The sequence below is a fragment of the Eleutherodactylus coqui genome, chromosome 1 (assembly GCF_035609145.1).
Source record: "Eleutherodactylus coqui strain aEleCoq1 chromosome 1, aEleCoq1.hap1, whole genome shotgun sequence".
Lineage (NCBI taxonomy): Eukaryota > Metazoa > Chordata > Amphibia > Anura > Eleutherodactylidae > Eleutherodactylus > Eleutherodactylus coqui.
Genome location: NC_089837.1, coordinates 97,873,629 through 97,897,455, shown reverse-complemented (window position 1 = coordinate 97,897,455; position 23,827 = coordinate 97,873,629). Strand labels below are relative to the sequence as shown.

Here is a 23,827-nt window from a genome sequence, read left to right as displayed (position 1 = left end):
TTAATTAAGGAATAAATGGAGATTTGTCACGGCTGACGCCAGCACTTCATCTGGGACTGCGGTAGTCAATGGGGGGAAATAATTAGACACGAGTCCTGGTATTGTTTTGTTAGCAAACCGGAAGTGCACAGCTTACTTCAGTATTTCAAAAGATTTAGACACGGTCCAATTCACAATTTCAGTCTTGCAAGCTGACAACAGATGAAACAATTATGCAATACGGTTGAATCACTTGTAAAACACAATTCTCTCTCTTTTGAACTTAAGAAAATTTACTCAGTATGACCTCCCACGGGCTTAGTTACCTGTTAGGCTACTAGAAGTAGATTATGCAAGTGTTGGGACTTAGAACTAAGATGGCCGCATTACTACTCTTGGCTTTGGAACTTACCAGGTTTATGTAACTCCCTGTTTAGTGGAACGGCTGCTATCTCACTCCTCCACACTTCTAGTAAGAACTGGGAGCTGGTAAATCTTGGCTTCCCTGAAGATGACTGCTTGTTTCTGCTGCTCACTCTGTGGACCTCCTCCCCACATGTCCTCCTCCGATGACTTCCTACACAGACTCTCAACTGAGCACTTACTGCCCCATCCTTCACTTCCTGTCCCCCTTCCTGCACTTTTCCTCCTCTTCTTCCCCTCTGCATAGAGGCTCACACTACACTTTCCCGCTCTAGACTTTCTCTCTCCACCACTCTACCAGTCAGTGAGAGCATGACATACAGCCAATGAGGACAGCTGTTGCCAAGATTTTTTTGCTTAGGAAGGGTAGAAACTTGGTTTCTCTGATGTAAGGCACTTTCTATGTCTAATAGAAGCACATAGCAAAGTGTGACAGGACAATGATAGTGTGGCTATTCTTGAGGACCCTCTGAGCCACTACACCAGTACTGTATTTATGTAATAAGCTTAGTTATAGTTCTGTTACTATATCTATGTAGTAAGCTTGGCTCTGTTACCATATATATATGTAGTAAGCTTGGTTTTGGTAACAGTGCTATGTAGTAAGCTTGATTCTGTTATGTAAGCGTTTCGCCAACAACAATCCAGAGTGTAATGGGAGCAGTTTTAATCTGACCCAAACATAGGGGCTTGATCACTAATATTGCTGCAGGGCGGATTAATAGTATAGGGGACACACAGTCCTTTTTTTGTCCCTCTGGGTATTTTAAAATAGGGATCTGTTCGCATCTGCTCCTCTTGATTCCATTGTTTAGCTCTATCATAGGAACCAAACAATGAAAATCATGAAGTGCCGGATCAAGCACATTATGGACATGAATGGTGCCTGACGGACCTCATTGACTATAAAAGAGTCCATTGGATTTCAATCATGTCATCCAGAATTTTATTGGACAAAATAGCACAGGATGCTGCGCTACTTTGTTCAGGATACTGGACAGTATCTACCTGAGCAAATGTGAACGGACCCTAATACCCCAAATCCTGCTGGAGATATTTTTAATGATAACTAAAAAGGTACTTTAGAGCATACTAATAAAAGTTTAAAAATTATGTATACTGCTTCTATCCCTGTACTCCATTCCCTCCTCTTCAGGATGCGTTCTGCATTGAAAGTTCTATTAGAAGCCTCTGTTGCAGATTCCATAAAAAGGAGAAAATAGCACAGCATGCTGCATTATTTTTATCAGAAAAATGGAAATACTGATGCAGATGTGAATTCATCCTTACATATCATATCTTGTATCCATAAATATACAATGCATCTCGCCAACCACAGCTCCACTGTATGGGGGAGAGCGGGGCAGGCAGAACACAGCTATGCCATGCTAGTTTATATAAAGAAGCAGTGTGCTGATGAACACTAGGAGCTCCCAGCAGAAACTCTTTGCACTGTACCGCCCCTCTGATGAGTTTCAGGCTGCCACCTGAGGCAAGAGGCTTAGGCTGCCTCATGTATGGCTGTCAATCCTACCAAGAAGTATAAAATAGCAACCGCAAAAAAATACATGCCCTTACCCTGCATGTCTTATCCATGGAGGCAGTAGCCACAAGAGAACAGTCCCAGTTGAACTGTGCGCTGCTAATTTCTCCACAATGGCCGATAAGAGCGTGAAGTTTCCTGGGCACAAAATAAACATAGGGTGTAATCACTGTTCTATTCAATTAAAATATAACAAAAGAGCACCTTCACATGGGTTGCTGAATTCCACGAAAGAAAAGGATGAAATAGTGCAGCATGCTGCGTTATTTCATCTTGTGAAATGATAGAAGTCAGGCCAGAAACCGAACTGACCACATTATAGTCAATGGGATCTGTTCGGCACCGTTTAGATATGTCTAATGACAGTTATATTCGAGAACTGTGTTTCGTTTTCCTGCTCCATAGCAGAGCAGGAAAAAGGAACTGAAAATCACAGGTGGAAAAAGCCCTAATCCCATGTAAAAAAAACTTAATTTTTAGTATTTAAAAAGGTATTCCGGCAAGGTGTTATTCTTTTAAAGATTTTACCCATCCACTGCATGGATGAAAACTGATAGATCAGTAGGGATCCGACCGCTGGGACGCCCAGTGATCCTGAGAATAGGGGACCTATGTCCCCCCTACATCACACTTCAAGATACACTGTCCCCTTTCTGTAGTGTAGTGGGGAATTGAGCCGCTGGTCGGACATGGGGAGCAGCAGCTCCATTCCTCTCAATGGCGCACACATATAGCCAAGCACTGTGCCGCGATGCCGCTCCATTCATTTCAATGGGGCAGATGGAGATAGTCGAGCACAGCATTCGGCTATCTGCCTGTGCCACTGGAAGAAATGGAGCCGCTGCTGCGCATGTGCGACTAGATGCTCCATTCCCCACTACACTACAGGAAGGGGACAGTATCTTGAACTGTGGAATAGAGAATACACAGGTCCTCCATTTTCAGGATCAGTGGGGGTCCAACGGGATGAAAGCTGAAAAAAAGTTCCATTGCCAGAACACCGCTTTAACTCTTCTTACCTGCACTGCTTATAAGCTAATTCATAACCCCAACAAAAATAAACTTGCAGGAGAGGAGAGATAATGCTGAAAACCAAGTGTCAGTCCAGCCTCACTGACGGATTTCCTATAGAGACTTAGACTGCAGTGCCTAGTTACAGTGATATCATACATTTTAAATTTAAAGGGGTTTTTCAGTGAAATACTATTGATGACCTATCAGGATAGGCCATCAATAGTTGATCGGCCGGGGTTCATCGCTTGGGACCCCAATCGATCAGCTGAGTGGGCGCATGCTGTCAGCGCTGCAATAACACAGGGGTCGGTATGAAAGCCTCCTCACCAACCTCCGTGTAGTGGCCGTCGCTTGTAACTGCAGGCACAGCTCTCATTCAAATCAATGGGAGCCGTACCTGCAGTTAAAAGCGCTGGCCACTAAATGGGAGGTCAGCGCGGAGACTTCCTCTACAAATACACAGAGGTCGGAGCGTAAGCCTCCACGCCAACCTCCTTATAGTGGCTTGCACTTGTAACTGCAGGCATGGCTCTCATTGATTTATTGAGGCGCTGACAGCATGCGCCTGCTAAGCTGATCAGTCGGAGTCCCAAGTGACAGACCCCAGCCGATCAACTATTGATGACCTATCCTAAGGACAGGTCATCTATAGTATTTCCATGGAAAACCCCTTTAACCCTATTGTACAAATGATTGTCAGTCCAAAATACATGCATTTAAGTGACAAAAATGTGTCCACGGCCTTTAAAACGATTTAGGATTAAGAACTCAAGTATGGTTCGAAACACATAACCAGTCTGATTGTTTTTGGATGAGAACATTATATTTTTAATGGAGAAATAAAATGTAATATTTCTAACTTTTACTATGGCTGCTGGAGAATCCCAAGTACATTTTATATTGCACATTTTTAGACTACTTGGTCTAAAACTGCACTGCTTATTAAATCTGCCACATAGCAGAGCTTTTTTAAAAACAGATGTATAAAATGAATTTTAGTTAGCTTCCTCTACAGCTTCAGTAACTTACTATTTCACAGAACTATCTCAATTTGTACAACCCATCATTGCATATAGTGCAATTGAGATGCTGCCCACATAGCATTGTACCTGCCAGAAGGAATGTCCCATACAAACACTGAATGATCAAAGGAGCCTGTGATCAGTCGGTTGCCGGTTGTGTTAAATGACAAAGAAATTATTTCTGCAGAATGTCCCTGGAGATAAAGTGAACAGAAGCAAGTATTAAAAGAGCTGTGTGAAGAAGTGATATATTAATCTTAAGTAATGCAGGCAGTGCTTGCACAAACTATTCATATAGCACACATATATATAAAATGTTTCTTAGTTGACCTCTTCTATTGATCTGCGGTTACTCTCCAGAGCTATGACTTCAGCGTCTCCTGGTAATAAAATAAAGCAGAATTGGAAGCCCGTCTGAAGACACTGTAAAGGCAATGCTAGTTTATAAAAACCTGGTGCTTGCCCCTATATGGGTCCCAAAAATGTCCATTTACTCCTTTCATGTAAATCATGGGAATCTGCTTTGTATTCCCTACCCAAAAAATGGAGGAGGATTGATATGGAGCTTGTTTCTCCTCGAATTATAGTGAAGGTACCTTTACATAGAGCGACTATGGTGCAGATAGCCGCTCAGAAAAGTCGTTGAAGAGTACGAATGACTGTCATGCCCTAATACAGAGGAATGATTTTTCATTAGTGGTTTACTGAGATATCGTTCATAGAGGGAAACTTCATGCAAATTTGTTCACAAGTCATTCAAATACAAATTTCTACACCAAACAAGTTTTGATCAACCAGCGGCTGAAATGGAACGACTAATGACTTATCACTTGTTTCCCTGCTGGTGGCCACTCTGAATGACCATCATCTGAATTTGCTCTTTTGAGCAATGATTAGGCCGATAGTTGTCCCATGTGAAGGAGCCTTTACTCAGCTTCTGATAATACACAGGGCATATTACAACACCTAAAGACTGCCTGGGTTATCCGGATGTACGCCCCAAGTGTCGTCGAGAGTCTGAGACATTTTCCATCTCAGTGCCCCAAGATAGAAGGCTTCTAGGAACAGGTGGTAAGGTGCCTTAATGATGAGATTGGCACTCATGTTAAGCCCAACACACCAGAATGCCCCATGCAAATACAGTTGCAGTGTGCAGCAGTTAGGAAGGTGCAGATCCCTTTAAATTATTTTGGCCAGGACTACAAAAAAAAGAGTTTACTATATTTTCGGAAAACCGCCACATCTGTCTATGTGTTGTGTCTGCACTGCAGTTGAGCTGCTTTCACTTGTATGGGGATGAGATGCATTACCTTTAGAGATGAGCGAGCGTACTCGGTTCGGGTGTTTTTGCACTCGAGCACCTCTTTTTCCAAGTAACTGACTACTCGGACGAAAAGATTCGGGGGGCGAGGGGCGGCGTGGTGGAGCGGGGGGTAGCAGTGGGGAACAGGGGGGAGCTCTTCACCCCCGGCGCCCCCCGAATCTTTTCGTCCGAGTAGTCAGTTACTCGGAAAAAGAGGTGCTCGAGTGCAAAAACACCCGAACCGAGTACGCTCGCTCATCTATAATTACCATACACAGCCCATGGACAGATATAGTGCTGTTACTGTAAACACAGAAACCCTTTTTTTCCTACTTCTTTAAAGGTTTCCATGCATTCTGGTTTATTCATAGTCCATTCCGCAGGAGATCTACCCTTGCGAAACTCACCTATTGAGAAAGTAGGGGTCTCCTGACTGCTATTTGCTGCTGCAAAGTTGGCACCATTATCTATTTCCATTAAATTCTATGCGATTCAAAGAAAAAGCTTAACATACTTTGCCATGTTCAGCCCTTTCACTGGTCGGTAGAACAGTAATAAATGTTTCAGATGCGAACTTCCTTTTAATGTTTCTTGCTACAATTTCCTAATATTTTATTTAAAAGGTATCTAAACCAAAGGATTGTTTAAAATGATGTCCCTTTAATAGAGATGAGCGACCACGCTCGGAAACAGCAGTTACTCAGGCGAGTAACTGCTTACTGGTCCGAGCGTGCTCGAGGGGGGCGGCGGGGGTGAGCAGCAGGCGGCATGGGGTAGCGGGGGAGAGTGGTAAATTAGTTTCCCTTTTTCAAGTTCGGAGTATACATTGTGCCTGTTCTGCATAACCATTTATATTTTCAGTTTCAGCTATCTAAACATATATAGCCCCAGACTACAGTAATTACACCACTCTGCTACAGCGATAATGTCACAAATCTCCGAACCCAGAATGTGTTGCCAAGTTACAATGTCCATAAAGTAGCACACAAAAACCACAGATACTAAGTTTAATTGCTCTTCTGGACAAAGTACTCTACACAGAAGAAGCCGATATAAAAAAAAAGAATTGCATTGCAGATGTTAATCTCTGCCATCAGACGGAGGCAAGTGGGTGTTCAGCTAGAAGCCTTCAACTAAATAACACTCGAGGAGAGAACAAGTAAAGATGTTGTTTTGTGCTGCTGTAATAGAAGTTGTAAATAATGTAAACTGTTCCGGAGCCTGGGAACAATAAAAACTATTTCTACACAGTGTCCGTGTGTTCTGCAATACATCGTATTAGTCCAGACTGAAGCATCATGTGCCGGGGAATATAGCTGTCGCTTCAACCCTTGACTTACGCTTAATGTCAGTGCCTCTTCTCCACTCTTTATATCCCACAGCTTCGCTGTAGTGTCCATGCTTCCAGTTGCCACCAAGGTACTTTGAGGGTTAAATGCAAGACAAACCTGGGAACAAAAGAAGGTTTTACATCAGGGAATATATGGAACAGATTAAATATTCACTAGAATGATACACCATAAACTAGTCATTAAACCGAGACTGGACAAATCCCAGTCACCAGTCTCCATGGTGACTAGAAAAATCACAGCTGTCGGCCAGGACTTTTACACTAAGGTCTCGTTCACATCTGCACCATTATCTTTGTTTTTTTGTAACAGATTGAAAAAGCTGCAAACCAGGTTATGAAATTAATCAGCACAGGATTTTAGACCTACAGTGGGTCTGCAAAGTTTTCAGACCCTTTCACTTTTTTTTTTTACATTTTGTTAAGTTGTGGCCTTGTGCAAATTTAAAAAAAAAAATCACGTTTTTCCCCATTATGTCAAAACAGAATGTGAGAAATCTTTGTAAAATTGTTAAGAATTAATGACTAACATTTAGCATTGACATAAATATTCACACCCTGTACTTAGTACTTAATTGAAGCAGCCGTGGCAATGATTACAGCCTTCAGGCTTCTTGGGTATGATGCCACAATGTTTGCACAATTGGATTTGGCGATTTTCTGCCATTCTTCACCACAGATCCTCTCGAGCTGTCAGTTTGGATGGGGGCCATCTGTGGACAGTCATTTTCAGGTCTGGCCACTCAATGACATTCACAGAGTTGTCCCTATGCCCCTCTTGTGTTGTCTTGGCTGTGTACTCATGGTCATTGTCTTGTTGGTAGGTGTACCTTCTGCCCAGTCTGAGGGCCCTTGTGCTCCAGCTCAGATTTTCATTAGGAATATCTCTGTACTTTGTTCCATTCAGCTTTCCATCAACCCTGACCGGTCTCCCTGTCCCACCTGCTGGAAAACACCCCCAGCATGATGCTGCCACCACCATGCCTCACTGTAGGGATGGTATTGGGTAGGTGATGAGCAGTGTCTGGTTTCTTTCAGACATAACATTTAGAATTAAGACCAAAAAGTTCAATCTTTGTTTCATCAGACCAGAGAAACTTCTTTCTTACAGTCTGGGAGTCCTTTAGGTGTTTCTTTGCAAACTCCATGCAGGCGGCTTTCATGTGTCTTTTACGGAGGAGAGGCTTATTTCTGGCCACTCTGCCATAAAGCACAGATTGGTGGAGGCTGCAGTGATGGTTGACTTTCTGGAAGTTTCTCCCATCTGCACACCGAATGTTTGGTGCTCAGCCAGAATGATCATTGTGTTCTTGGTCATCTCTCTTACCAAGGCCATTCTCCCCTGATTACTTACTTTAGTGGGTCAGCCAGCTCTAGGGAAAGTCTTGGTTGTTCCAAACTTCTTATATTTAGGAATTATGGAAGCCGCTGGGCTCTTTGGAACTTTCAGTGATGCAGAAATTATTTTTATGGTCTTCTCCAGATCCGTGCCGCCACACAATCCTGTCTCTGAGCTCTGCAGGCTGCTCTTTCCTCCTGCTGGCTTGGTTATGTCTCTGATATGCATTGTGAGCTGTGAGACCTTATATAGACAGGGGATGTCTTTTAAAATTATGTTCAATCAACTGAATTTACCACAGGCGACTCCAATCAGCATGTAGAAACATCTCAAAGACGAGCAGGAGAAATGGGAGGTCCCCAGAGCTAAATTTCAAGTGTCATACTTAAGAGTCTGAATAGTAAATCTTTCCCCATAAACTATATAGCAATCCGCTCGGCTCCTTCTGCTCTATAACATGACGCCTGCAGTTTGGACAGCATTTTCAGGCTGCCAGACTCCATTTAAGATGTCAGGGTCCCACCTCACTGCATCGCACTGCCTGTGTCGGGCTGTGGACAGCAGGCAAATGATCCAGCTGCTCCTCATGATAATGGGATTAGGTGAGTTTCAGTGTTTTGTTTTTTTTTTAATTGGCAAAAGGGGTCACAAGAAGGCTACTAATGTGTGGGAACTAGAGATGAGCGAGCATACTCACTAAGGACAATTATTCGAACCTTTTCTTCCGAGCGGACAGGTACTCGCTAAGGGCAATGCTCGATCGAGTAATTGCCCTTAGCAAGTATGCTCGCTTATCTCTAGTGGGAACACCAACATTACTACTAATATATGGGACCAAAATTAGTGTGTGGAGGCACAAAGGGGGCACTATTACTGTATGGGAGCACAATTACAGTATAGAGGCACAAAAGTGCATTATTACTGTGTGAGATTTGGCAAAAGGTGTGTATGTGCCGGAAAAGCAAGGAGCCAGATAGGTTTGTGGATTTAACTCTGCAGAGATGTGTCTGAAAGAAGTCGTCATGAAAGTCTGGGCCAGATGGAGAAGAAAAATGAATATGAACTCTATCTAGAGATTTCATCACCTATAAGTCACTGGATTTAACTACACTGTATTCATTTACAAGGTCTGCACACTACATGCATTTTTTTAGTTGTGCTTTTTTTTTGGAGGGGGGGGGGGGAATATATCCTTATAGACCATAGCAACACTAGTGGGGCCTGTGCATCCAATCAACAAGATGGCAGGCATAGGTCTAAAATTTACCATGGGGCCCATAGGACTGTAGGTGTGCCTCCAGGTGAAGAATGTAGGGATAGTTGTCACGAGCGATACAGCTTTTGATATTAGCCCTAATATATATATATTTATATATATATATGATATATAGTCATTCTCCTTAGGTTAAAAACTTATTTCTCATAATCCTCTTTTGAACTTCCTGAAAGTCTATCAGTCTTGCAGAGGTTGTTAATCTTCTACCACTACAATCTCTTCTATGGAATATGCATGACATTATAAGAATATAATGCTATTATAATTAATTTTCCATCCTGGTGAGAACTGTTATTATGCCACAGAGCATCAGTAGGCTCGGAATAAGCACATTTATTCTGCCAGCAGTACCTCATTCAGCCCACTACCATTTACTTACAAATTGCATAAATAACAGATTCTTAACTGAACAAATGAATAATAAATTAGTAATAATTAAAGGAGTTTTCCACCAAAATACTGTTGATGATCTATCCTTAGGTCATCAACAGTAGGAAAAGGCATAAATAGTTCATCACAGGTCGTTAGGATAGGTCATCAATAGTTGATCACTCGGGGTCCCCGGCTGATCAGCTGATTGGGTGCCTGCTGTCAGCTCTGCAATACACGGTGGTCAGAACAGAAGCAGATCGTTATGACCCTTGTGTACTGGCCAGTGCCAATAATTACAGGAACAGCTCACATTAAAAGCAATGATAGCTGCCCCTACAATTATGAGCACACACAGGGATCGGAACGAACTAATTACACTCTGACCCCTGTGTATTGCGGCTCTGACAGCGGGCATGCAATCAACTGATTGGCTGGGGTCCCAAACGGTGAACCCCAGTCGATATACTATTGATGACCTATCCTGAAGATAACTTTTCTTTGGCATCAGACTAGACTGACTAACCTTCACTCCCCATACACATTAATGAACTTTGAAAGCCATGACCCGCTCATTGGTTGTTCTGGTTTGGTCCACGTTTGATAGATACTAGTCGCTACATACTGGAAACACCCCACAAGCCCAGTCGGTTTGATGATGATCTCACCCAGTCATCTACCAATCACAATTTGGCCCTTGTTAAAGTCACTCAGGTCTTACACTTGCCCATTGTTCCTGCCTCCAACACATCAACTTGAAGAACTTTTCACTTGCCGTCTAATGTATCCAATCCCTTGACAAATGCACAAGATAATCAATGATATTCACGCCAGCGCTTTTAAAGGGGTTTTCTGTCCAAAACTATTGATGATGTATCCGAAGGATGGGTCTGCAATAGTTGGTCACCTGATCAAATGGTTTGCTGTCAGTGCAGTGAGACAGACGTGTGTCATAGGGAACAGAAGCAGAAGTGCCCTATCTGGCTTCACTGCAGTTAAAATTAATGGGAATGAAGTGGCTCTTACAATTCCACATCCACCCCAAATGTTGGAAGTGGAAGTAGTGAAAGTGTAAGAGTCACTTCAGCAACCATTGATCTCAAGGGCAGTAAAGCCAGATAGGGCATTTCCGCTCCCGTTCCCTATGATGCACGCCCAGCCTGCTGATAGGTCATCAATAGGTTTTTGTAGCTGATCAGTGTGCGTAGAGATGAGCAGCACTACATAAGCAGCATTTTTCTTCTAAAAGAAACATGGCGGAAAACATGGCAACGGCAAGGAACCCGGGCATTGGCTGACATTGTGGAAGGCATTATTATGAGCGGCCCTGGGGCTGACGCAGTAAAACATACCCTAACCTATAAACAGCCCTTTATACAATGTAAAGAGACAATTCAGACTCAGGAAACTATCAGGATACAAGTTATGTGTACGGACACTATGAAATGCTTACTATTTCTGCAGTGTGTCCCTTGAAGGTGTGGTAACATTTCCCGGTCTCGGCACTCCACAACTTGCAGGTCTTGTCAAAAGATCCAGTGGCTATTTTATCTCTGTGAAAAAGGTTGAGATTTAACCATTACTTTTTTCTAAAAACTTTTAGTTCAAGACTCGATATTTGCGGTTAGGCAAACTGCAAAATGCCTGATGCTTCATACTATGTAACTGTATAGATGAAAGTGAGGAATGGCCATGTGTCGCACTTGTAAATTTTATATAGCTTGCCTTTTGGCAATTATTTTGTGGAATTTGCCTAGGAGTAGAAGAAATTTCAGTATCATGTTTCAAACTGCTTCAATTCATCTAAAATAACAAATAAAGCAAATCTGAACACAGTATATGGGAAAAATTCCCCGTGCTCCGGAACACTGAGGGATCTGCTGAGGACTCCTTAGTCCGTGAATTCAATTTTATTATGCGACGCGTTTCGGCAAATACAATTTTGCCCTTTTCACGCATAAAATACATAAAAAGCAAATCTGCAAATAGTTTTGAATAAAAAAAAATACTACCATTTCGTGTCTACCACCCCTATATAGATCTACATGTTTCCATGGTTACAGACTACTAAGAAACCTGGAAAAATGTAGATCAAGAAAATCTGGAAAAGTAGGGATATCGGCATGGCAACTAAATGCAGGATAGTGCCAACCATCGTTTTCCCCACAGCCATGTATGGATGCGAAAGCTGGACTGCGAGGGAAGCTGATAGAAGGAGGATTGATGCGTTCGAGCTGTGGTGCTGGTGAAAGCTGCTGCGTATACCCTGGACGGCGAGAGTAACACACAGAGAAGTCCTGAATCATATAAGACCCGATATATCACTGGAGGGCAAGATGGCCGGACTCAGACTCACGGCCATGTAATGCGAGCAGAGTCACTAGAAATATCTATACTGCTTGGACAGATCAGTGGCGAAAGAAGACCCGGCCACCAAAGGATACGATGGCTGATACCCTAGCCAGTATCAGCTCTGACAGTATCACACAACTGAAAGAAGCAGTGCAAAACCGCAAAAACATGGAGGTAGGGAGCCTTTAGGGTCGCCGAGGGTCATGAACGACTAAACGGCTAACAACAACAATAACATTTACAAAAACACACATACAGGTATATATATATATACATACACACACATATATACACACACACACAAACACACTGATATGTATACAATTCCAATCCCTCCTCTCTTACCCATAGGGGTTATTAAACTGGATGGCATAGACCACATTTCGATGGCCTTCCAATGTGTGCAGCTCCTCTCCTGAAGCGGTGTCCCAGACTTTGCATGTGCGATCATAACTGCCAGTAATGAAGCTAAACAAAAAGTGATCAGATTCTAATTATTTTTTGTAAAGCAGCAGCATATTCACGTTATATCCATTCATACATGTTCAGCTTTTCCTTCACAAGGCTGAGATGTGAGATGCGTAGCTTACTCATACTTTATGAAGGTCAAACACATTTATTCAACATGCTATCTCTGTAAAAACTATATGGCCAAGAAATGCATTGCAAACCACAGCAATTCATTGCAAAGCAAGAGCGGGGGGGAGCGCGAGGAGAGAAATCCCATGCAATCTCCCCGCCCCCTACTGGGCGCTCTGTGAGTGAGCCAGCGATACTAGCTCCCTTGCAATAGCACGGAAGCGAGTGTATGAAGGGACGAGTGTCGGGCATCGTTTGCCCGACATCTGTCCCGTCTAAATGGGCCTTTAGGTCAAGTTGCTGTAAATGTGTCAAGTGAGCGGTTCCCACCACTTATTTCGAACGGGTGACGATTAGAGATGAGCGAACCTACTCGGCCACTCCCCTTTTTCACCCGAGCGCCGCGATTTTCGAGTACTTCCGTACTCGGGTGAAAAGATTCGGGCGGCGCCGTGTGTGTGTGGGGGGTTGCAGCGGGGAGTGGGGGGGAGAGGGAGAGAGAGAGGGCTCCCCCCTGTTCCCCGCTGCTACCCCCCGCTCTGCCACGCCCACGCCTCCCCCCGCCCCCCGGCGCCCCCCGAATCTTTTCACCCGAGTACGGAAGTACTCGAAAATCGCGGTGCTCGATCGAGTAATTACTCGAAACGAGTACGTTCGCTCATCTCTAGTGACGATGAACAACCAATGTCCCTCGTTGAGAGTAAGAGATAGGGACCGCCCATTTGATCCACTGATAGTACCGAAAAATGGACCCAAGAAGAGCCTGTCCGGGCGCAGGAAGGCAGGTATGGGAAAAAACATAGATAGAGTTAGGGTATGTTCACATGGTGGAATTCGCTAAAGAGTTTTCCTAAAATTCCATCTTTAAAAACCAGATTAAAACTTTCTGCCATGGTTTTTGGCACAAGTCTACTCACGGATTATGACTTGTCGATAGGCAAAATCCACATAAAAAATTTCAACATGGGAACCCTCATTACCATGTCGGAATTCCACATAAGGGTTTTGCCCATTGACATGGCAAAATCTGTGTGCAGACCTGTGCCAAAAATCACAACAGGGAGCCAAGGATTTTGACGTGTTTTTTTAGGCAGAATCCGCCATGATTTTGCCATGTGAACATGCCCTTAGAGGGGCCACGGCTGCAAAGCGATGCATCCAGCCCGGCTGATTCTATCCAGAGACAAACATCATACATAGCCCCAATCTAGGACAACAACCGGGCTATATAGGACAAACAAGACAACAATAAATCTTCAGTTTTTAAGATTGTACAATTTTGAGAGGAAATCTATGCAGTATATATACATATCAATCAATGGATTGTTAAAACGTCCACCATACTGCAAATAAAACCCCCGCAGGTTTCTTACCTGGATCCAGATTTATTAAATGCCACATTTGTCAGAGGCAAAATATGAGCTCTGAGCACCTGAAAGGATAAAAACAGCTTGTTAAACCAGAGCCGATGCAGTCACAAGTACTGCAGAGATCTACTACAGCAGCTCTTGCTCAGGAAGACTCACTTTTCTCATAGACTTCTATGTTTTATTTCTATCTAATGTGCATGGAGGTCAGTAGCAGCAAAAAAGTTACAAAGAATAGTGAATTATGCATCTCATAATTTCCCATAATTCACCAAACTTACATATATACACCATACTGCACTGCCTAAAATTACTTTACAAATGACTTTCTAACACAATATTGCACATACATTAGTACTACTACATCATGATTACAGCAGCGGTATGAAGCAATGTCAGTGTAACCCCTCTGCATACCACTTGGTTTCAGAAAAAAAGATGTCCGGCGTCCCGGTGGCTGTATATGATGGTGGGGTTGGCCTTCTCTACACCATTGTTTAATGACTTTACAGAGCTGTGCGATTCTCCCTCAGACATTCCCCAATGCTTCTAGATAAGATTGTCTCCATAATATGGCATCCAATAGACTATGCCCCAATTGTTACAATTGGATTCATGCAAAATCTAGCGGAAAAATCCTCAGAATGAAAATGGAGGCAAAAAGAGGTGTATTAGTGCCACAAAGAACTGTATGTGTGCCTTATTACAGCTTGGTATAATTCGGAGAACATGTGGAGACGTAATATGGTCTTCCACATGACCCCTCAGTTTGTGTATTAAGGCCCATTTAGACACAACGATTATTGCTCAAAATTCGCTGAAAGGCCATCTTTTGAGCGATAATAGTTGCGTGTAAATGTGCCCATTTTTCAGTCTTCTGCCGAATGATGGAATTCAGTTCTGCCTGAAATCCGTCCTTCAGTAGAAGAGCTGATAAGACGGACCGCATGCTTTGTTCTGCTGGGGGAGAGCTGATAACAGCTGATTGTATTGTCTCAGTTGTTTTCGGCTGTCAGCCCACCAGCAGAACAAAGCGAAAGTATTCAGCGAACAGCGGGTGGTCTGTTCCCTGAATACAGCTCCTAGTGGCTCACACACTGCTAATTGTTACTAATAGACATTGGTACCAAGTAGTAGTTTATGCAAAATGATCGCTCCAAAGCCATCTTTTGAGCGATCATCTTTGTGTCTAAATGGGCCTTTAGTGGCAGGTGTAATTGATTGAATGTTCCCAGGAGGAGTATATTTAAGAGTATATTTAGACAGTATGGTGTTTGCAAAGCAGTTGAGACCTGCAGAACAAAAAAATGCACTGCAAAATAGCCTGCATTTTTTGCTGCATGGTTTCTCAGCCTTACAGGAAAAACTACAGCATAGCCAAATGGTCTGAATATACTCTAAGGCCAGCTTTACATACAGCATAAATGCTGATGAATTTCAAACAGAGGAGTAGCAAGAGTACTACAGATAAGAGCTGTATAAAGCATACCAAAGCGAGTGTGCGTACTGTATTCTAAGTGTGCTGTTTGCTAAGTGTGTTTTTTCTTAAGTGTGGGCCTTGAGATTAGGGGACATTGCTGAGTGCAACGCTTCCTATTTTATTTGTATTTATTTATTTTTATATCACATCATAGTAGTCTTTTAGCTTATACATTGAAGTTATATAGTTTCTTTTTTCCTAGAGAAGGTATATTGGGGGGTTATATTGTTAAACATTGTTAGATTTAAAAGCACACATAGTTTGCTTGTGGATTCTATCTCCTTTGCTTTGCACAGGTGATTAATGGAGGGTGGGGAAACCCAACAAGGTCTGATAAATTGCATCTGTAGAACTTCCTGCGTCCTTTCCAAACAGAGGAGGAGAAGAAGTATTAGAGATAAGAGCTACAGTTAGGGCCAGAAATATTTGGACAGTGACACAAGTTTTGTTATTTTAGCTGTTTACAAAAACATGTTCAGAAATACAATTATATATATAATATGGGCTGAAAGTGCACACTCCCAGCTGCAATATGAGAGTTTCCACATCCAAATCGGAGAAAGGGTTTAGGAATCATAGCTCTGTAATGCATAGCCTCCTCTTTTTCAAGGGACCAAAAGTAATTGGACAATGGACTCTAAGGGCTGCAATTAACTCAGAAGGCGTCTCCCTCGTTAACCTGTAATCAATTAAGTAGTTAAAAGGTCTGGGGTTGATTCCAGGTGTGTGGTTTTGGATTTGGAAGCTGTTGCTGTGACCAGACAATATGCGGTCAAAGGAACTCTCAATTGAGGTGAAGCAGAACATCCTGAGGCTGAAAAAAAAGAAAATATCCATCAGAGAGATAGCAGACATGCTTGGAGTAGCAAAATCAACAGTCGGGTACATTCTGAGAAAAAAGGAATTCACTGGTGAGCTTGGGAACTCAAAAAGGCCTGGGCGTCCACGGAAGACAACGGTGGTGGATGATCGCCGCATACTTTCTTTGGTGAAGAAGAACCCGTTCACAACATCAACTGAAGTCCAGAACACTCTCAGGGAAGTAGGTGTATCTGTCTCTAAGTCAACAGTAAAGAGAAGACTCCATGAAAGTAAATACAAAGGGTTCACATCTAGATGCAAACCATTCATCAATTCCAAAAATAGACAGGCCAGAGTTAAATTTGCCAAAAAACACCTCAAGAAGCCAGCCCAGTTCTGGAAAAGTATTCTATGGACAGATGAGACAAAGATCAACCTGTACCAGAATGATGGGAAGAAAAAAGTTTGGAGAAGAAAGGGAACGGCACATGATCCAAGGCACACCACATCCTCTGTAAAACATGGTGCAGGCAACGTGATGGCATGGGCATGCATGGCTTTCAATGGCACTGGGTCACTTGTGTTTATTGATGACATAACAGCAGACAAGAGTAGCCGGATGAATTCTGAAGTGTACCGGGATATACTTTCAGCCCAGATTCAGCCAAATGCTGCAAAGTTGATCGGACGGCGCTTCACAGTACAGATGGACAATGACCCCAAGCATACAGCCAAAGCTACCCAGGAGTTCATGAGTGCAAAAAAGTGGAACATTCTGCAATGGCCAAGTCAATCACCAGATCGTAACCCAATTGAGCATGCATTTCACTTGCTCAAATCCAGACTTCAGACGGAAAGACCCACAAACAAGCAAGACCTGAAGGCTGCGGCTGTAAAGGCCTGGCAAAGCATTAAGAAGGAGGAAACCCAGCGTTTGGTGATGTCCATGGGTTCCAGACTTAAGGCAGTGATTGCCTCCAAAGGATTTGCAACAAAATATTGAAAAAAAAATATTTTGTTTGGGTTATGTTTATTTGTCCAATTACTTTTGAGCTCCTAAAATGTGGAGTGTTTGTAAAGAAATGTGTACAATTCCTACATTTTCTATCAGATATTTTTGTTCAACCCTTTAAATTAAACGTTACAATCTGCACTTGAATTCTGTTGTAGAGGCTTCATTTCAAATCCAATGCGGTGGCATGCAGAGCCCAACTCGCGAAAATTGTGTTACTGTCCAAATATTTCTGGCCCTAACTGTATATCACGCAAACAAAAGCGAGTGTGTGTACTGTATTCTAAGTGTGTAGTCTTCCAAAGTGTGCTGTTTCTTAAGTGTGTGACTGGAGACTAGTGACTTTAGATTCAGGGACTTTGAGAAAGTCACTTACATTTATTTACTATCTATTTTAATTTTCACTTGGATTAGTTAAAAGTAATACATGCATCTGTACAATCACCATTTAGAATATGCTCCATGATTGACAATGCCGTCCAGTGTACATCTTGTGCCATGTATGCAGTCCTTAAACAGCCTTTTGAAGGTGCATACTACTGTATGTGATGTGAGCATGTTGCTCACATCACATACAGCATGTTGTTCCATCTCCCTTATTTGCATATTACCCAGAGGAGCATCAATGGCCTTATAAGTCTCCTCACTCACCTTCTATGTGCTCTCCCCAAGGAGAAAAGATAACGTTCCTGACCCACATCACAGGCCTCTGGCTAGCCAAGCCATAACCCACTGCACACTGATGAGAGGCAAACAACCCAAACAGCTGTCTGTGTATGGATTCTGGCTTGGCTTTCAATTCCCAATCATTGTTACAAGGCTTGTATAAAGAGTCTAACATTGACATGCAAGAATGCTGCCTTCCAATAGGTGGCGCTGCAGAGGTATTGTTCCATCTCTCTTATTTGTTTGAAAGATTAAACATTAATAAGGACAGTAATATTAATTCACACTTTCCCCTTTAACACAGATACTTTCCCCAAATTCTACATTGCAAAGCAGTTTAATATAATAAGCGTTGTCAGCCGGTGGCAGATATAGATTACAGGGGAAATCACAGTCAGGCTCTTCAGATATATTGTATGTGAGCGCTGCAGGACTGCCATTCTGCATTCTGTAATTGGTGTATTAATCATTCATCAGGGTAATTGACACTTCCAGGGAATTCACTGTTGCTTTGATCAGCAGGACAAAACCAATATGAAGGTGCAGTAATTCCTGCACTTTCCATACAAAGCTTTATTTCTAGAATGACCACTGCAGGAATCAGCAAAAAACATTAACCCTTTAACAAAAAAAATGGAACAAATGCAGATTAAATAAGGAAAAACTAATAGACTATAAAATAAAACAGACACAATGGGGAAACAAATGGTAAAAACCGTTACTGAAATAAAGTTGATGATAAAGCAAAAAATGCGTAAATGTCAAATATGTAAGTACACAACATGCGTTTTTAAAATTGATTTCTATAGGTTAAAAACATTGCCCATACAGATCACTTGGAACACGCTGTGTATTAAAAAAGTCATGTACATAAAAAGATGCACACATGCAAAAAAGTAAATGTGAATAAACCGTTTAAGTATATTAATATAGTTTCTTTCAATGAAAGAAGAAGGAATTACCGTATATACTCGAGTATTAGCCGACCCGAGTATAAGCCGAGACAATAAGGTTCACCACATTAAACTCGGAAAACTTATTGACTCGAGCATAAGCCGAGCTATGCTCGAGTATATACTAGGTTAAAAACACCCCTCCATACTCACCTCCCAGCTGATGTCTGTGTCTGTGCGACAAGCTGCTTGAATTCTCCCCGCTGTCATTCCCCACCACCCTTTCTGCTTGGCTCTGTCAGTGCTGTGTAAGTAAGCGCTGTGATTGGATTGAGCACCAGCCAATCACAGCTGGCGCTCGATCCAATGACAGTGCTTACTTACACAACACTAACAGCAGGGGATTTGAAAGCCGAGCAGGGGGATGACAGTGCGGAGAATTTTAAAGCCGCTTGATTGGCTGTGAATGATCGAGCACGGGCTGTGATTGGCTGACACTCGATCCAATCACAGCTCTTACTTACACAGCGCTGACGGCGGGGGATGACAGAGTTGAGCAAAGAAGACGTCGGTGGATGACAGCGAGAGAATTCAAGGATCCTGCCGCACCGCCGCCGGAGACACAGACGTCGGCTGGGAGGTGAGTATGGAGGGTTTTTTTTTAAGCCTTGCCTGACTCGAGTATAAGCCGAGGGGGGCTTTTTCAGCACAAAAAAAATGTGCTGAAAAACTAGGCTTATACTCGAGTATATACAGTAATATGGATGCTTAAAGGGGTTTTCAGCTTTGGACAATACCTACGTGTTCAAAGAGTTAACAATAAGTTAATCATAAAGCGTTCCAGTGCTCGGACCCTCAGCGCTCTACTTCTCTGCAGCGCCACCACAGACAAAATGAAGCATTATACAATGTCAGTTCATAGCAATGGTCTATCTGTATATCAGCTTCACACGACCGGATTTTAATTGCGTAATCCGCGCTCGTCACCCACACGGACGATACGCTGTATTCCACACTTATCAAAATAAAACATTCGCATGTCCGCTCAGATGAACAGATAGCGATTGTGATTTCTGTGAGCGGATTTACATATTACAGCATGTTCTATTTTTGTGTGGAATCCGCACGGACATCTTCCAATGGAAGCCGTCTAACCTGCTGCCCTTCCTCAATTGACAATGCAGATAGGCTGCCGGTACTACAGAAAGAGAAGGTATGTGTTGTCAATGGTTGGAGTCACAGCTGGACTCCGCTGTGCGCTCCCGTGTGTAGGTGGCCTGATGCAAGACAAGGCAGGTCCCCCAGAGTGAGAGGTGCTCTTTATGGCTACTCTCTAGAGATGAGCGAGCATACTCGCTAAGGGCAATTGCTCGATCGAGCATTGCCCTTAGCGAGTCCCTGCCCGCTCGGGAGCAAAGATTCGGCTGCCTGTGGCGGGCGGGGAGAGCGGGGAGGAACGAAGGGGAGATCTCTCTCTCCCTCTCTACCCCCCTCTTCCCCCTGCTCATGGCCGAAACTCACCTGTCACCCGCGCCGGTACCCGAACCTTTGCTCCCGAGCGGGGAGATACTCACTAAGGACAATGCTCGATCGAGCAATTGTCCTTAGCGAGTATGCTCACTCATCTCTACTACTCTCCCTTCTGGCCAAGAGATGAGGATCCTAAACAGGGGACTCCTCTATTAATTCAGAATTGCCTTATAGACTGTATAAACATGGGTTTTCTAAATGAAACCACCCCTTTACTAGGTCAGTAAGAAAGAGCACTCGGCCTTAGTCACACGAATGTATGCGTTTTCACGCTGGCTGCTTTGCGGACGAAAATCGCATAAATGAAGAATACCGTTTTCTTGTCCATCCCCACAGGCATATTGCGTGGAAAATATGCTGCAGCGCGGAATTCGATTAGTTGGCAGAAATCCTCAGAATGACTTCTAATAGCCTAAATAGCGGCAGCTGTCTTCTTTTCCGAGTGTCGGATGCAGGTAAACTCCCTCCCCCTCCTTTTTTTAACTCCCACAGGAGTCTACAGGAGCTTCCATCGCTTTTCTGTTAAAGATAGGTCAAGACACAGCGTGAAAAAACGGCGACAATTGTCCCATTTTGACGGTGCGATTTTTTTCACGTGACCGAAAATCTCCCATGTGAATGAATGCATTGGAATCCAATGCTTCACATTATCCTGATTTTCGTCCGATGTTTTAAGCTGCGTAGAAATGCTCGTGGGAATGAGGCCTTAAAGGAAATGAGGTCAAAGGTGAATAATTAAGTACAATTCTAGATAAGAAATGATCCCCCAGGGAATTAAACCAAATGAAACCAGAAGAAAATGTCAAATGGTGAAGGTGCTGGCACTTATGTGATATAGGGCACTGTGGCTGGCATGGCTATAAAAAGAGGGCACCATTTTCTTAAGACCTGATGTCATGTGACCAATCCGTTCTGCAGAATGGCGTATAGTGTTCAAAGAATGAAGAGGCACACGTTTTGCAACACTGTGGGAAAGCACAAGAAAAAAACATTCTGCAATTTGAAAAAACTCCATGGACCCAAAAAATGCAGCAAAATGAAAAAACGCCACCAAAAAATGCTTGTAGGGCAACATTAATTGAATTACGGTATATCAAATATCTGAATGCGGTGTTTTTTGCCACAAAACAACATAACAAAAAAATGGCAACATCAAAATTGCAAAAAAAAAAACCTGCAACACTTCCAACAATCTGACATCAGCCTTTGGGAAGTTTTGCTTTAAGCCCAGAGTAAATGACCGGCTCGTCTTGGCTTCTCCAGCGATACTCTTCTAGCTGACAGTAAATGCATTATTAAACGACATCGTATTGATTGTGAATCTGGTAGCCTGAACTGTGCAAGGATGGCTGAAAATGACTCACAGGGTGATTGGGGACTGCTTACCGCTACGAAAAGAAATGAGAACTTCCAGTTTACTACTTTCAACTCGCTGTAGGCAGCAGGGGAGCAAGTGGATGGTTTACGTGGCGAACGGATATCATATTACCCAGGTTGCTCGTTCACCATTACAAGCCTTACTGCAACCTAAAATGACTGAAACATTTGCAACGTACATTGCATTAAATGGTGCCTATATGTGATAAACAGGTATTACCCATGGAGCAGAAGGCAGGAGGCATGGGGTTAAAAGGAAAGCGTCTTCAGAAAATGACTCCTTGTATAAATCAAGTTTTTATGTTAGAAATTTTGGAGATTTTTTTTTTTACATTTTCAGTGTCATGGACTACAGTATATTTTAAAAACATCCAAAAACCCTGCAGTTTTCACACTGACCACTAGAGCTGGCCATACGCATTAGATAAAAGAAGGCTGCTAACTAGAGATGAGCGAGCGTACTCGGAAAAGCACTACTCGCTCGAGTAATTTGCTTTATCCGAGTATCGCTGTGCTCATCCCTGAAGATTCGGGTGCCGGCACGGAGCGGGGAGCTGCAGGGGAGAGCGGGGAGGAACGGAGGGGAGATCTTTCTCTCCCTCTCTCCCGCCCGCTCTCCCCTGCTCCCCGCTGCGACTCACCTGTCAGCCGTAGCGGCACCCGAATCTTCAGGGACGAGCACAGCGATACTCGGATAAAGCAAATTACTCGAGCGAGTAGTGCTTTTCCGAGTACGCTCGCTCATCTCTACTGCTAACTGAACAACCATTCAACAAATGATCATCTGGTGAAAGTACAAAACATAGATGCAGCCATACATATCTTAGTCCATCTGGCGGTTATAGATGTTCAAACTGGCTGTACACTTTCAACGACATCGGTAGTGAAGCTAGCTAAAGCACATCCTCCCTTGTCTCCTACGACGCACATCCAGCCCACTGCAATGACTGCAAGCTGGGCGATCAGCTCATCATCAGGGATGCCAAGCAGCAGGTCCTCAGCGATTAACTATTGATCACCTATCCTGAGGATAGATCTTTGATGGGTTTTCTACGCAAAAACTCTTGAAATATCACCCGATGAACAAATCTTTTTTGGTAATATCCTCCATTTTCACCATCTTTAATTGAATGTGTAATAATAGTCTGACACTTCCTGTTCTGTTGGGAAAAACTTTTCAGCAATTATCTCATTATCATCAAAGCAGGATTACAATGAAAGGTGATACCTACATATAGATAACACAGGATCTACCATTCACAGTAGGAGATGGTCACAGCTCACCTCCTCCCTTTCCCCGTACAATAACCTCTGCACAGGTCACAAAGCATGCCCATAACACTCTCTCATAGAAGTCAATGGGTGCCCATAACACTCTCCCATAGAAGTCAATGGGTCTTGTTCATTGTGTGAATGGCCCATATTTTCTGCTGCAGTGCATATACCTAAATGATGTTAATTGCAACAAAGGCAAGATGTCCGCCCCATAATCATGTACAGATAATGGTATAAAAAAATCTACAATTATAAAAATGAAAAATGTTTTACTATTTAGTTTTATTTAGTAAAATAAATCTAGGTGATACATTGTCTTTAAACAAACCACATTGAGCTAGTGGGGATCTATGCTGCATATCCTAGGCTTCATGCTCCCAAATAATGGATAGTGTATATATGCTGACTTTAAAACATTAGTGATCAGGTAGCAGTTTGTGCCTATAAATGCAGCTGTGCTTTTAGAACAGGCAGGAATGCCTCTGGGTGCATTTTCTGACTGTATGCAAAAAGCTGACACGTCTTCCTAACCCCTCTCAAACTTTACTAGCATCCCCACAACTGCTAGGATTCCTACAATTCTTCATATTTACATGGCCTTCGAAAGTCACAAGAGCAAAAATATACAGCTAATTAATACAATTAAGAACCTTGTTATCAGAAGTGAAAGGAAAGAACAAAGACAAAAAAAGTTTAGAAGGAAAGTAGAGGAATAAGAGACACCGATCACAAACTAAAATGTTCCTACACAAATGCCCAGAGCATGGGAAACAAACAAGGAGAATTGGAGTTCCTAACACAGGAAGAAAAATATGAAGTCATAGGCATGACGGAAACTTGGTGAGATGATACACATGATTGGAATACAAGGCTTGAAGG

The 23,827-nt window shown here is 42.9% G+C and overlaps 1 protein-coding gene across 1 annotated transcript in view; it reads right to left on the bottom strand.

Moving 5' to 3' along the window:
* DAW1 (dynein assembly factor with WD repeats 1) overlaps positions 1–23,827 on the bottom strand; it is a 65,203-nt gene that overhangs the window by 26,705 nt on the left and 14,671 nt on the right. The window contains exons 4-9 of the mRNA XM_066589371.1: positions 13,921–13,979; positions 12,314–12,436; positions 11,070–11,169; positions 6,625–6,732; positions 4,069–4,175; positions 1,981–2,083 (exon numbers count right to left, since the gene is read on the bottom strand). Of these exons, the coding sequence (XP_066445468.1) occupies positions 1,981–2,083; positions 4,069–4,175; positions 6,625–6,732; positions 11,070–11,169; positions 12,314–12,436; positions 13,921–13,979 (600 nt within the window). The remainder of the gene's footprint in view (positions 1–1,980; positions 2,084–4,068; positions 4,176–6,624; positions 6,733–11,069; positions 11,170–12,313; positions 12,437–13,920; positions 13,980–23,827) is intronic.